The 15,232-nt window shown below is 37.7% G+C and overlaps 1 protein-coding gene across 2 annotated transcripts in view; it reads left to right on the forward strand.

Annotated features, from left to right (window-relative positions):
- The window catches only part of PHIP (PHIP subunit of CUL4-Ring ligase complex), a 106,628-nt gene that overhangs the window by 8,021 nt on the left and 83,375 nt on the right, over window positions 1-15,232 (forward strand). For both annotated transcript variants that reach the window (XM_085217744.1, XM_085217745.1), the window contains exons 5-7: window positions 2,272-2,422; window positions 2,516-2,614; window positions 12,375-12,535. In XM_085217744.1, coding sequence (XP_085073870.1) covers window positions 2,272-2,422; window positions 2,516-2,614; window positions 12,375-12,535 — 411 coding nt within the window. The remainder of the gene's footprint in view (window positions 1-2,271; window positions 2,423-2,515; window positions 2,615-12,374; window positions 12,536-15,232) is intronic.

The raw sequence follows: 15,232 nt of genomic DNA on the forward strand, positions 1-15,232 counted from the left end.
TGTGGATAAAAGGCTTATTTGAAGATTGTACCTGCTAATAATTAAGAGCTCCCTTATTTCAAAACAATTGCATAAGGAATTGAGCCTGCCTTATTTCTGCTAGAAAACAAACAAACAAAAAAAACCCGAACACATGGCTTCTGACAAATCATGAGACGTATGACTCAAGATGCAAGCTAGCTGTAGTTGTGGAACGTGTCAAAGCTGATTTGCTTCATTTGCCTGAGATTTTGTGCGCTTGCAAGGGTGTGTAAAAATGAAGGGTGTCGAGCAGGATAAAATGGCAACTGCATTGCACAGGGAGCTTAATGCTGGTGGTCGGATGAAAAGCATCGCTAATTGTTAGTCTTCGGGAGACAAGTTTGGATTCCACAGACACGAGGTCTGGCTGCAGAGAGCTCTCGTACAAAGGGCTGTATTTGTTAGGTTTGTGCTCCTCCTGATAGGAGCGAAGGAGAATAAAAGCGAAGGAAATAGATCCGGGCTGCTGATGGCAGGAACCGTGCGTGGCTTTGTTGCTCCTTGCAGCTATTCTAATATTCTGGGGCACTCAAGCGTGCGTTCTGACTGTGATTCCTCCTTCTCTAAGTAAAGAGAAGCGAGTTTCATTTGCATGTTATTGATAAGGAAAATGAATCAGAATAGCAAGTTCTGAGCGCTGCGGATTATTTTTTGTCTCTTTTACGAGTGCCTGTCTGATGTCATTACATTTACTCCAATGAACTAATCTGTACCATCAGCTGTAACTTTCAAGTACTTCTCAAATAATTTCTAGTATTTTCAAGAGAAGCCTTTTTTTATTTTTATTTTTTATTTTTTTTAACCTGCGTGAATTTTGTAAATCATGTAACTGTAAGGCAAATTCAGGCACCTTGCAAGGCCTTCTGCAGGGGAAATGTAATTAACGGGAGGAGTGGCAGAAGAGAGAGCTTTTTCCTCCGTCACTTGAAGCGTGGGGTGGTGGCAATTCTAGGTACGAGCAGAGCTCTTTCAGGCCCTCAAACACGAGCAGTCTGTATGCTAGCAAATAGTTGGAATACCTGAAGCGACCGCAGCGTGTCAGCGAGATGGGAGCTTGTTTGATAAAGAATATTCCTATTAACTGCAGTACAGAAGGACCCGTCTGCCTAAAATGCCAGTCGTGGCCTTCTGTAGTTGCAGAATAACACAGCATCACAAGTTTTTACTGCAAGTCTTTTCTGCAAAGTAGTACTGTGAAGTCACGCTTCAGGCTGGGTGAGGGACAAACTACTGCGTGCCAGATCCCATACTAGAGTAGCGGATTGAGTTCTCATTCTCCCTCTTCATTTTACTGTTTTAAATATTCTTTTCTATTTTTTAAACTGGCAATAACTTAAGAAGAAACGCTCTTAAATGTCCAACTGAAAGCTTTGTGGTTAACAGCATTTTACTGCTGCCATGTATTTTGAAACTTTTATGTAAAGATGTATGCGGTGGTGTTGCAGAGGATGATCTTCTGATCTATAATTATGGTAGTTCAATAGAATGATCTAGGCCGTTGTTAATATTGGTTTGATGATGTAGTCAAGTGGCAAGGAGATCTGCTGCTGAGAATAGGAGCTTGTTTTGGTTCTGTGCAGCTGAAAACTGAGCAGTGACAGAAAGTGGTCGTGGCTGGTGTGTGTATTCCTGTGTTAAACTACAGTTTTTAAGTCGAATCCCTCAAGTGAACATTTTGGTTTAGATGTTTTACATCTTTTAAAAAAAAAAAAAAAAAGGAAACAAGGCAAATTGTGGAGCTTCAGTAATGCCTCACAAACTTGGTGAGGTGAATGCCATTGTGTCAGGTGTGTTTTCTACAGAGCTGTGTTACATATTCAGTGTATTCGAACCTTTCAGTAATTCTGTAAACATTGCATTCCTTAGAGTCCTTTTCTTAATCTTATGTTATGGTAATTGAAATTGACCAGACAGATAATTAAATGTAATACTGAATTTGTTCTTATACATTTTTCATTGTTATAAAGGAGCTTATTAGTCTATGAACAACTGTGCTTTAAAGTCACTGTAATAAATGTCAACAGATCTCTCTACAAGTAGCATACTTTGAATAGCAAATTTAATTAGGACCAGCTGGAATGAGTTATTGTTCTTAAAGGTCATTATATGTTTTTATCTTCTAAAGAAAATAATAATATATGAATTTGTATAACAATCTGAAAAAAAAACCCACCAAAACAAGCTTAGGAATTCTTCAGAAATACTATGCTTTTCTTTACGCAATGTTTTGCTTCTTCTTTCATGCAATAGGTGAAATACTACCGACACTTGGCACCTGATCACTTGCTTCAAATATGTCATCGACTAGGACCGCTTCTAGAGCAAGAAATCCCCCAGAGCGTCCCTGGAGTGCAGACGTTATTAGGAGCTGGCAGACAGTCTTTGCTTCGTACAAACAAAAGTATGAAAATCGTGTGAGAGCTTTGAGAATTCTTGCTACTTCATGCCTGGGAAAATCCTGTTCTCCATTCTTTGTGTAATTCTTCTAAAACAGGTTGCAAACATGTTGTGTGGAAGGGGTCTGCTCTTGCTGCGTTACATTGCGGGAGGCCTCCGGAGTCACCTGTAAACTATGGCAGTCCACCTAGTATAGGTAAGTCAGTTTTACTGAGGCATTGCCACTGTACAACCTGACTCCCAGGGTAATTGATTCTAGTAATGATGAGTGCTAAGTAGCAGTTCTGTTCGTCCTTGTTTGTGTCATATTCCTCGCACTGAATATTAATACGTAGTAAGAAGTCATAACTGGTCATATTTGCACATTTGTATGTGGAAGTTCTGCTCTGTCAATTCTGCTCTGAAGCCAGATATTTTTCTCTTTGAAGCATACGGCTGAATAAATTACATTTCAGCAGTGCATACATACCAGTAAAACTCATTTTGTTTAAGGTATAATAACGCTGTCAGTAGATAAATAATTTGTGCAGTGGACCAACTTAAAACCAGAACAGCATAGTCTATACCTGTTATTGGAGAGAAAGAATAAGTCACACGGACCGGTGATGTTTTCTTTGGAAAGTTGTGAGTGTCTTGTAGGAGTGATCATTTCTGCTCTCTGGTCCATTCAGTAATTTCATAGCTCTGCTTTAGTTGGCTGTGTTATGTCATGAAGCATGCATATACATAATGTATATTATATGTAATAGGTATATCATTAGTTACTTTTTTAAGCTTAATTTAAGGTGATATTTTGATCTCTTTTCCATGTTAAAACTACTTGTGGGAAGAAAGGCTGTCAAAACATGATGTATATTACTACCATTACTTCTCTAATATTAGTTAGGGAGTGGTCTTTTTTTTTTTTTTTTTTCCAATTATGTGTACATACAGAAAAGCATATTCAAAAAATCTTAGAAGGCTTCAGAGTAGATCAAGCATCTAATTAGTTCTAAAAACAGAACAGTGGTTAGTTAAAGGTATGCCTTGAACAGGCTAATTTACACCTTCTTTCCTGAAAGCTGTTTAAGCACACGATTAGTCAAACATCATTTGACCTCTAAGTGTGTGTGTGTGTGTGTGTGTGTGAGGGGAGGAGGGAAGGGGAGATCAAACATGCATTCTCTAGAAGCTTTCTATAGATTTCATGAGCAACAGCAATGTTATACAGATTTCTTTTCAATCATAAAGCAAGGACACAGTGCAATCCAGAATTCTTTTTTAGATGTAGGAGCACTTTTTTTTTCTTAACAATTTAACAATTTAAGGACCTGGGAAACTTAAAGGTGACTGAATGAGCTGAGGTGCCTTGAGGAGTAAATATTGCAGTAGCAGCAGGTTTCTGGGCCAACCTGAAGGTTAAGTTGTTTAAGCAGTGTTAATGCTGTGATGCTTCACGTTACTGCTAAAAGATAGGCTGCTGTGAAGATGAGGTTTCTGACTTGCTAAAAACAGAGTGCTGAAGATACACTGGGAGAGCTACTAACAACGTAGAAATGCACAGCTGGGTGCTATTCAGGCATACTCAACGTGGTAACTTGCTGTAGCAGTTTTTGGAAGTTGGAACTCTGTTACTGGGATATTGTTAACCTGTTAGGTTTCTGTGGATGGGGATAGAGCTTAATTTGGGTATTTAGATTATTTCTAATATTGAAGAATCACAAAATCAAATATCAAAGGCACATAACATTTAATAAAATTACACCCAGAGGATTATGGTTTTGTCCTATAGCTGAAGCAGAAACATGCTACAGCTAAGAAGCTTTTGAGGTTGAGCGCTGCCAGCCTTGATTTGGTCAGATGGCAAAGTATTTGGTGTTCTAGTGGATTTGTTATTCAAAGGCTTTAAAAGAACATGGCTTTGGTGGGTATTTAGAGTTAAGTTTTCAAAACTTCCTCACCTAGTAAATGTGTTGGCTTGAGGCAATTTCCTTAAACCCTACATCCATTCAACAAGATCTTACTTACAGATATCATTTTAGTATTTAATTATAAAGAATTGCTTCCCTGTTGTATTCTAGATGTGGGGGAAGAAATGCTTGTTGTTGAATATTTCCCATCTCAAGAGTCTGCATTGTCTTGAACACTGAAAGTTGGAAAATCTTGGGCTAAGATTTACCTGCAAGGTGTGTGGAGGACACCTGAGAGCCGTCTGATAGCGAAGGTTTCCTTGGTAGTGATTGTCTTAACTTTCTCTATACTTGGCATACGTACAGAAACATGCTTGAAGAAAAAATTAGAGCAGAAGGTTCTGTGATACTTTGTACTGTAGCTTAATCCACAATGTGTATTTTTTCAAGGGACAGGACCAGTGCATGAGGGCTGCCAGTTAGGTATCAAAGGAAGTTGTAGAATTGCCGTGTACAGAAGTTGACTGTTAGGAGAAATAACTCTCAAGACTCTTTTTATGGAAGAAAAACTAGGGCTTTCTAAGTAAATGTTATTTTTATGGAAACTTTTGCAGAACACTGAATATCTGCAAAATTATAGTTACTTCAACATACCACTTTTTTTCATGACCAATAATTTCCTTTTCTGAACATCCAAATAAGTGCTGGTAACTGCATATTTTCAACTGTTTTTTGAATGTTTGATTCAGACCTGTGTGTTAAAGCATTTGCTTTTGATTAATCTTATTCTAGTCCAATCCTTTCAGTGAAACTGGGAGTTGGAATAACACTTAATTCATAAATTGAAATTACTCTTAAGTAAATTCCTGTAGGAAGGCTGTGTTTTACATATTTGCTGTTTGGAAAGTTATTTTTCAGGCTGCGTGTATTTCAGTTGGAGAGCCCACTAATGACTGGGGAGTGGAAAAGAAGTCTGTCTGTTTTGTGGAGGCTTTTTCCTTTATTTTCATGTTACTAAACATGTAGCTGTATTTGTTCATTTCCTAGCTCTAGGAACCAAAGCAATCATGATACTGTTATTATATTCTTTAGTATTAATTTTTTTTCTACATTATGATAGCAGCCTTATAGGTAACTTATATGCAGTTAAAGTACATCTGTACTTACTTCACCAGAAATCTACAGTATATGTCTAGAATATAATAGAAAACCAAAACTTGTGTAACGAGTAATGTCTCTCTGTGTTTAATTAAAATCAAAAAGGAGAACTGGAACTCAATAATCTTTAAGGTCTCTTCCAACATAAGCCATTCTATGATTCTTTTGTTTTGTTAAAGATCCATAAAGACCTTAATGGATGCAGAAGCAGAAAAAGGAACTCTTTTTAAGTAACTTTCAGGAGCTGCTGAAAAAGCACAGAGCCAAAGCTTGAAGTTCTGAGTTCAGAGCTCTTAGGGAAGCTGGTTATTCATGTGTGAAGACCTGAGTGAGACTGGCTGCTCATTCCCTGCTAATGAAGGATATGTTCTCTGGCTGATTAATGTATCTGCCTGGTTTTGCTGAATAGTCCACTTCAAGAAAAGTTCTGAGAGGGTTTTTTATTTTCTCAGTTTCTCTATTCAGTTATCCTGCTGTTTGGGCTGAAAACAGAACACCATGTTCTAAAAGTGGTGCAGATGTTTGTTTTCAGAAATGTAGTAAATACTTAAGGCTTAAAAGCTATCTTCAGACTATGTTGTATAACCGTTTCCTTGTGATAATAAAAATAAACCCCAAATGAACTAACCCAAAAGACCAACTTTAGTTTTTTAATACTAGAAATGTGATACATTTTCAAGTACCTTTGTAAAAGTAACGTTTGCTATTTATTCAAGTCTAAAGAGAATAATACTGAAATGGAAACCTTCTTGTGCAAGAAGAAAAGTCTTAAGGTACTCATATTTTGAGTGAAACTCAATGACTAAATAATACACAGAATGTAAGTGGGGTTATATTGAAGTCAAGGATCAGGTTGGAAGCTTAGGATAGCTTTCATTTGTTGTTGCCTTTCCAAGTGTCTCACCTTCGTCTCTGAATTATTAAATATTTGACACCTAATTCCATCGAGCAAATTGACTTCATATGTGAAGTTTAAGGTGTACTTAGACTCTTTGTATTCTCAGAAACTCTCCTATGGGGAGTCAGTATACTTTAACTTTCCCATAGACAAGTCCTGACTCTCTCTAATTGCTAGCTTTATCATGGATGGCAGTTATCTGTGAGCCAGAAGATTTAGATTTATGCATGGAGTTTAGAAGCTGAACGGAGAAATAGTAGGGAAGTAGAAGTCAACTCAAGCTGCCTTCTTGACTTTGAACATCTTTACAGAAGGGCTGTGGGGGAGAAAGCCTGAATTCACGATGCTTTTAATATTACTAACTTTGACAGTGGAAGGAGGAGTCAGGCAGTCTTGTTGTTTTATTGTTTTTCAGCAGCCCTAAATGCTGTAAGGTCATTAGAGGTGTGACCAGCTGCTCAAGTTATGAAACTCGATTCATTATGGGTAGGAGTTGTAAATGATGTGTTCTTTAGGTGTCCTTCCAGCTCTTTTTTCTTAAACCTGATTCAATTTTTGTGTAAATGGAAAAGGAACAAAGTTGGTTTCTGTTCTGTGGAATAGAACTTTAATCGATTAAATACAAATCCAGAATGGAAGAAAATAAGATGTAAGCCATAGCGATTTTGCGCGTGCTTTTAAAATGTAACTTACACTTGGTAAAAAAAAAAAAAATTACATTGTGTTTATCAGTGGGTAAAGCACATTGTGCTCCCTCATCTTTAAAAGCATATTTCATGTTCCAGGGCAAAAACTGTATAAATAAGGGGATCAAATTAGTTGCTGTGATAAAACTAAGATAAGAAATCCATGGGGGAAATAAAAAGATCAACATAATTAATACAGGTATGTCTGTCAGATACCAGCATTTATCTTGATTATACAGATTGCTGTTTTTGTTGCTTGTTTTGTTTTGGGTACTGGGTGAGTTAGAGACATTCTAAAACTTTGAAGGCTTTCAAGTTTGTGCCTGCTTCATGCCTTCTGAGTAGAAGAAGGCCTGTGACAATCTTCTTTATGTTCTGGTGAAATTTCCTGCCATTTTGCATTCAGCAGCTTTTTGTTTGATTTTGAATTGTTCTGATTCAAGGTAAACAAAGTAAGCAAAGTAAGGTGATCTTGACTCTGAGATGTGTGGTTTTCAGATTTATGTTGTTACTAGCAGTGAATCATAGCAGTAGGAATGAGATAAGAAAAACAACAACAACAACAACAACAACAACAAAAACCCAACAAATTGGGGTTTTTTTCACTAGGTTGTTTTTAATATCCCAGTTTTCCATTCACATCTTAGCTTTCAAAACTGTCAGAACTTTCCTGCTGACAAACAAGGAGAAGTGCAGACTCCTGCAGCTGGGGAGGACCAATTCCAGGCACTAGGAAATGCTGGAGTTACCCAGCTGGAAAGCAGCCTGGCAGAAAAGGACCCATGGGTCCTGACGGACACCAAGTTGAATGTGAGTCAGCAGTGTGTCCTTTCTGCTAAGGAGGCTTGCGGTATTCTTGGCTACATTAGGCAAAGTGTGACTTCATCAAGAAGAGGTGGTCCTTTCTCACTACTCAGCACTGTGAAGGCCATGACTGGATGTTTGGTTTGGATGTAAGAGTGAGTTGTACTGGAAAGAGTCCAGCATGGGGCCATGAAGTTGATGAAGGGACTGGAGTGCCTCTCCTATATGGGGAAGCTGAGAGAGCTGGGAGAAGACTGCAGACAGCCTGGGGAAGACTCGGAAGGATCTCGTCAGTGTGTATAAATACCTGAAGTGGGACACAAAATTAAGAGCCAGGCTCTTTACCGTGGTGCTCAAAAGGCAGTGGCCACAAACAAAACACAAGAGGTTCTGTCCAAACACCAGGAAACTTTCATTCACTATGATGTTGACCACAGACTGCCTTATGAAGCTTCCACCTGCTGTGGTTTGACCCAGCAGGAGGCTCTGCACCACAAAGTCGTTTGCTCGTTCCCCTCACTTCTGCTTGATATCGTATTGTATGGAATATCCCTTTGGCCAGTTTAAGTCAGCTGTCCAAATTCTGTTCCCTCCCAGTTCCTTGGATACTTTGCTGTCAGTGGCCTTGGCTCTGTACAATGCTGCTTAGCATCAACTATAAACATTGGTGTGTGTTATTAGTATTGTTTTTCTCCTAGAACCAAAACATAGCATCATACCAAACACTGAAGAAAACAGTTCTGTCCCAGCTGAAACTAAGACACCATCCTTGGTGATACTCAAAACCCAGCTGGGCTCAGTCATGGACACCCTGCTCTGGTGTCCCTACTTGAGCAAGGGTTTGGACTTGGTGTCTTCCAGAAGTCCCTTCCAACCTCAGCCAAGCTGTGATTCTGTGATAACAGACAGTTACAGGACTAAAACCTGCAAGCCAGTTCATTTTGTATTTATAAGCAGCTGATAAACAATTCACAACAACTTAAATAATAACATTCTGTGGAAATGTGTGTTTTACATATTTGAATATCTGCAGTGCATGTAGCTTTCTAAGGCATTTTTTTCTGATCAGTCAGCTTCAGTATTAACTAGGAAGAATCCTGATTTTCTTTCTTTCTTTTTTTTTATATAACCAAAATGTCAATTAGGACTAAGTAGTGAAGTGTTATTCTGTGTTACACACACAACAGCTGGTAACACCTGTGATTTATTTTTTTCTTACTATGGATCAATCTTGTGCATGGGTACAAGAGGCATACAGAGCTAAGATGATTTTAACTTCCTTAGTTGGCCAGGCATTGGGTGGTATTTATTTGTGTAGTATACCCTTCACAGTGCCTTTCCAGTAACGAAAAGCCAACCAGTCTCTGCTGTGTAGCTTTGTTCTTGCATCAACCCTTCTTTATTCTCTCGGTTGACACAATGTTCTCTTAAGTGTTCCTTGGATAAAGTTTATACTGTTTCCTTAGCTGGTTATGTACTGCATGTGGCTCCCACTGCAGCTGTTCAACTGCGTATATGTTGTCCCTCTTCCTGTGATTGAATCATCACCTTTGCTCATGTTGACTCAATTGTGTGAGGCCAAGCAGAACCTAAGCAAAAGCAGAAAACTACTAGTAGAGCTCAAATGAGAGTTATAGGAGTAGCTGCTTTACAGGAGTTTCTAAAATCAATCTTCCCTAAATACAGCAAAAATCAAGCTAAAGTGTCTTAAAGATTATACAAAGGTGGTAAAGCCAGATATGAACAACTACTTTGAACTTGAAGACCTATGATTAGTACAAAGGCACTATTATTAACAGTTGGTAGCTTTTCTTACCTTGGCTTGCACCAGAAAAATCAGTTTTACTGTTCTGTTGCATAAGATGTGGCTGTTTTTCTTTCAGTGGGTCCTCTGCTAACAAGATGGGCATGTGTCACACTGGAGCCATAAATATTTGGAATAAATAAAGTGTAAATACTTCTAGAGAAATGGGTTGGATCCCTTGGCAAAGTGAATGAGATTGAATGGACAGCTGTATTGAGGAAACTGAGGAACAATAATAGATGCAAGAATTCAGTGTTTAAAAAAAAAAAAACACGTTTGGGTCTTTTAAATTTAACAAAAAAAAAAAAAAAAAACCAACTGTTAGTGGGCAGTGTCCAATCCTGTGAGCTGTTGTGATGTTTTGTTTTTTTCTAAATTGCATGGTCTGGTTAAAATTTTCTTTCCCTGTAGTGCATATACAGGTTTATAATGCTGTTTTTTGCCCTGTAAAACTGATTTTTAGTTCACTTAGATTTATTTTTAAATGGTAATGCTTTTTTTTTTTTTTTTTTTTTAAGTATAAATTTTGGGCAATGCAAATTTGTGAGACTCAGTTTTCTTATTTCCACTGTCACTGCATGCTGCTCCTATTTTGCAGTAGGCTGATGTTACTGAACTGGGGACACTTCATCTGTTGAGATCCCCAGAGACCTGTGAACTTGTAGCAAGTTGCCTATCACTATTTGACAGCAACAAGAATATCAGCAAAAATATTGGCTTAAGCTCTGTTTATTTACTAATGGAGATTATTAAATTAAATTATCTATCTATCTTGAAATTGATTTCTGTTACATTTGTAGAGTTTTCCATAAATTCAGATGTTAGAAGTTAAATGCTTGGATGAGTTTGTTTGTTGCTTTTTATTAAAGAATCCACTTGTTTTTAAACGTACTGACAGAACATATCTACAAATCAAACTTCTAGCTTAAATTTTTTTCTGTTATGTGAGCTATGAATTGATTTGAAGGCATTGCTTGGAATCTTGCTGATTTCTAAGCAAGAATCATCTTGTATTAAGAGCAAATAAAAGATAACCTCTGAATAGGCTGAGATTGTGGAAGATCACTTCATTGTTGTGACAAATACCTTTCTTACTTTGTTTTATTCTTTGTGGTGGATGTGGGATGTCTTTTTACTGTAGGTTGATGTGTTGGAAGCAGAAACTGGATTTATCTTGTGACTGAGCTAATCTGGGTTTCCTGCTGTTCTGAAGTAGACTTTTGGCAAGGAAAAGCTTTGTTACAAAGCAAATGCAGCTGCATCTTGTTCTCGTATAAGGGTAGGTTGAAGAGGTTATAGCAGAGCCTTAAGGCAGTAGTGGCCCATTGAGTTGGTGCTTCACTCTACAGCTAATGATCCTGCTCCTTCACAAAGCATCTTGAACAAGGAAAACTTCCTTGAATCCTTGGGCTACGTATGCAGTAACCTAAATGTTTCAAGGCTGTTCTCATGGCCTGAAGCCAATAGACTTGGCAGTTATCCATACCACTAAGTGCTTTTGCTCCTATGTAGAGCAGCTGCTATCCAGTTTGAATGAAGTTTGACCTGTGCTGACTCATGAACTTCTGTCTCATTTGCCTGGGCAAAGCCAGGCAATGCGAGAGGCTTGTAGACAGTTGAAGCTAATGAGTGAAGGTTATTTAGCACCCAGACCAGTGCCCTGGTCCTGCTTACTTCACTAGTACAGGTGTTGCCTTGGTCCAGTGTAAGGAATGCCTAACCAGAGTAATAATAACAGTAGCAACTACCTGTCTTGGAAGTGATAGGTCTTTGTTTTCATGTGTGATGCTGTGGATATTGCTGGGCATTTATTTTTTAGTTTTTTACTTCTTGCATATTGCTGGCCACAGTTGTATGAAAAATAAAATATGTTGCCATTTTTTTTTTGTTCTGATAACGATATGGGAAACTGTTTGGCTAATTGTGTATCTGTGTGTATCCATGCATTCAAACACTATACTCTGTTGCTTTATCATTGTGTGAATAGCAGTTTAAAATTGGAAACACTGGTGTTTATTTTGAATAAAGATTTCCATTTTGTTTCAACAAAGGTTCCTGGACCTCCCTGGCTTATAACTAGGGGAAAAAAAAAAAATAACACAAGTGCTAACTAACAGAACTTTGTTCGGAGAATCAGAACTTTCCATGAGAATTTACTAAGTTTGTTCATTTTTGGATTTTGTTTGCTTGTTTTGTTGTGTGTGTTTTTTTTTTTTTTTTTTTTTACCATAGTAAGTAGTAATATTCTTCAAAACAAGAGCTGTCTTTTAAAGATTAAGTAAGCGATTGTAGTTGTCTAAAAACAGGTTGCCATGTAGAAGACTTGAATGTTTACTGGTCTGCAGTTAATAGCTATATGGATACTTGTATGCCTCATAAACTTGAGGTAGTTTACTCCTGTGTAGAAGCTGTTTTGGTCCTCTTGAATGCCTCATTCTAGGTATAAAATAAGAAGCATACATTTGGGCAATTAAAATTGGGGGTTTGACGTATCATATCTTCATGCTCTGCCTTGCACTTTAGTACTTTTACGAATGTTTGTACCATAGGCTGCTTTTGTGTTATATTTTTCCCCAGTGATGGTAAATGGAGAGAGTTACTGTAGTAAGGTGTTCATGTGGCTAGTTATGCAGTGCTGAACTTGCTCTTCTGCAGGTGTGTTTTGGCTTATGAACCCAATATAAATATCTTTTCTTTTTTCTTTCCCCATTTGGTAGTGGATACCCTATTCTCAAGAAAACTGAATGGAAAATACAGACTTGAACGCCTTGTTCCAACAGCAGTCTATCAACATATGAAGATGCATAAACGAATTTTAGGACACTTATCTTCTGTATACTGTGTAACTTTCGACCGGACTGGAAGGCGAATATTTACTGTGAGTACAAATATTTTTTTTGTCTAATTTTTTAGAGTATAGATGGCATAGCTTCCCAAACCTGAGTGTACTGACGTCTATTAGTACCAGATGAATGCTTTGCTGCTGTTACTTTCAGATGCATTTTCATAACGGTGCCAGTTTACATGTTAAGATAATTCATCATATTGAATGTGCTGGTGACTGCTGATCCATGCAGTTCAGTCAGAAAACTGCAGTTATTTTCCGTGAAATTACCTTGTGCAAATTCTTTCTTCTCCTGGACTTCTCTAGGAAAGGCATAGAGAAAAGAACAGACTGCTATCAGGGAATTTTAGAAGTCAGGGTAGATAATTGGTTTGTAGTTAGATTATTTTAGCCTTTTTCTGTAACTTTTATTACATTTTAAATGACTGTAAACAGTCTGGTGGTAAATTTATACAGCACTGATGATAGAAGGTTGAAAATTAGCAGTGTTTTTTAACAAATGTTGGTTTATGAGGAATTGTGATCCGTGAGATCCCAGGAACTGGTTTTTGTAACAGTGTTCTAAGTATTTATAGTTAATTTCATTGTGTTGCTTTGGTGGTTTGGTTTATTTTTGGTCTTTTTGTTCTTTACTCTGAGTGTGTCTGAAATCAGTACTGAAAATGCAAGTTTTCTAAAGAGTGGGAACTAGGAAAAATGGTACACATCAGTGTAATTTGGATTCCTTAGTAAGGAATCAACTTCAGTAAAGCCAAGGATCATATAAATGCACACCTTGTGTCAAACTGGGATGCTCTTGGCTGCATTTATTGCTTTCTCACAATTACTGGATTCTTGCGGTGAGTTTGTAGATTTGGGAGCTTGTTTGCACTCTTTGGAATGCCATGACAGATAACTTGGGCTCTGAAGGTGGAAGTGCAGTTTGGTTTGACACTGTTGCAGTTTGAACTTCTCACATGCTTTTAAAGTTGTTGTGAATACAATTTGCCCTTCTGCCCACATACAATTTATTTAATTCATTGTGTGGAAGAATGTATAGCTGTGGGGACTGTGGCACTTAAAGAAGTACAGGCAGACTTCTGTTTGCTTACTTGTTCGTAGTAGAGATTTTCTTAATATTTCTTTAGCTTTCATTGACAAGCTAAGTCCCTCAACAGTCATAGGCATTAAATTCTTACCATCTCCTCTAGTTTGTGCATGATTCACCTGTCAGAAAAAGTGTTGCTCTGATGTTGTGGGCTTATTTTAGATGTGACAAGGCAGAATGGGTTAGGGATTTTGTGTGCAAGCATAAAAATCCCCAGTGTTCGTCCTGTTCAGCTCTGCGTAGAAACTTCTGTTTGTGTTTCGTTGAAGTGCCTGAAACTCCCTGTTAAGGTCTTATGATTCATCATTTTATTAAATCCCATGTTCCTTAAGTCTGTCCTCTTTGAGGGACTTACTAAAGCTCCCTTGAGTGCATTTGTAATGAAGAGTAGAGTTGCACATTCCCTTGTGTTTTGCAGTGTGACTTTAAAGTGGTTAGAGAGACATTTCTCTTGACTATAACAACAGTTTATTTCTAAACGAAAAGTAGAAGAACCTGGAATAAAATGAGGGGAGCAGTTGTGCTTCTGTAACCCCTGAGCTCTGCTGGCAGTCCTTTGCTAAGAGATAAAATGGTGTCCGAGGTATAATTGCTTTAAAAAGGTCTTGGGTTCAGATTGAAATTATTTCAATCCGGTGTTGAATAAAGTGTCCATAGAAAGTAATTGTAGCTGATGGGTTTTCCTCTGTGGGGCTGGATCAGAATCTTTTACCTCAGCGTTATTGGATAAATCCAGTGTTCTTTGTGTAGATGTTTAAATGTCTGTTGACAAACGGAATACCGAAGTGTTCTATTCTATATTGCAGTAAAATCCAAGTTCTAGTTGCTGTGGTGATGTAATTTGTTGATTAAGTTGGCATATATCATTGAATTTATAAACAAAAGGAAGACAGATTTCATTCTAGACGTGTCTGTTACCAGCATATAAATTTGTGTGTATCAATAGGGAATTATTCTTGCTCTGATTTTACTCTATAACCTCCAACATTTAAGTACAACGTTAGCTAGGTAAGAGATTGTTTTAGTTTTACGATTGTTTGTAGAAGCTGCGTTTTCCTTTCCTCTGAAGGACTGAAAGCCTCCACGTTTAAGTTCTGTTTATGTGCTGCTTCAAATTAAAAGAAAGAAAAAGTGATCTCAGCACATTTTTGAGTCATACTGTTCTGAGAGATGTTATCTTTGTTAGGAAGAAGATACTCTTGGTTTACCTAACAACGGTGAAAACAGGACATAAAGCATTTTCCTGCTAGCTAGTGGGTCATGCAATGACTGGTCCTATTTACCTTATGTTAAAGATTTCACAAGAGATTTCTAAAGATCAGTCTCTAAGATGTTCTTTTTTTTTTTTTCTGAATGTACAAAAATATTCCCAGTATACAAACTTGGTGTTTTCTGTTTTCAAATTAACTGCAATGAATACAGCTTCACTTGCAAAGGCACACCTGAAGGAACTGTCAGCCTTCAGAGAAGGAAACCTTACTATTTTTGAGATTTTTTGTTTGTTTGTTTGTTTTGAATCTCTTGGAACCACATGCTAGCGGTAGGGACAGGCATTGCCTTCTCTGGTTCTTGTACAGCTTAATCCTTCCAAGTCAGAAAGTTGCCAACGTTATTTCTCTCATCTTTATCTTCCCGTCTCCTCT

The sequence above is a fragment of the Meleagris gallopavo genome, chromosome 2 (genome assembly GCF_905368555.1).
Source record: "Meleagris gallopavo chromosome 2, MGAL_WU_HG_1.1, whole genome shotgun sequence".
Lineage (NCBI taxonomy): Eukaryota > Metazoa > Chordata > Aves > Galliformes > Phasianidae > Meleagris > Meleagris gallopavo.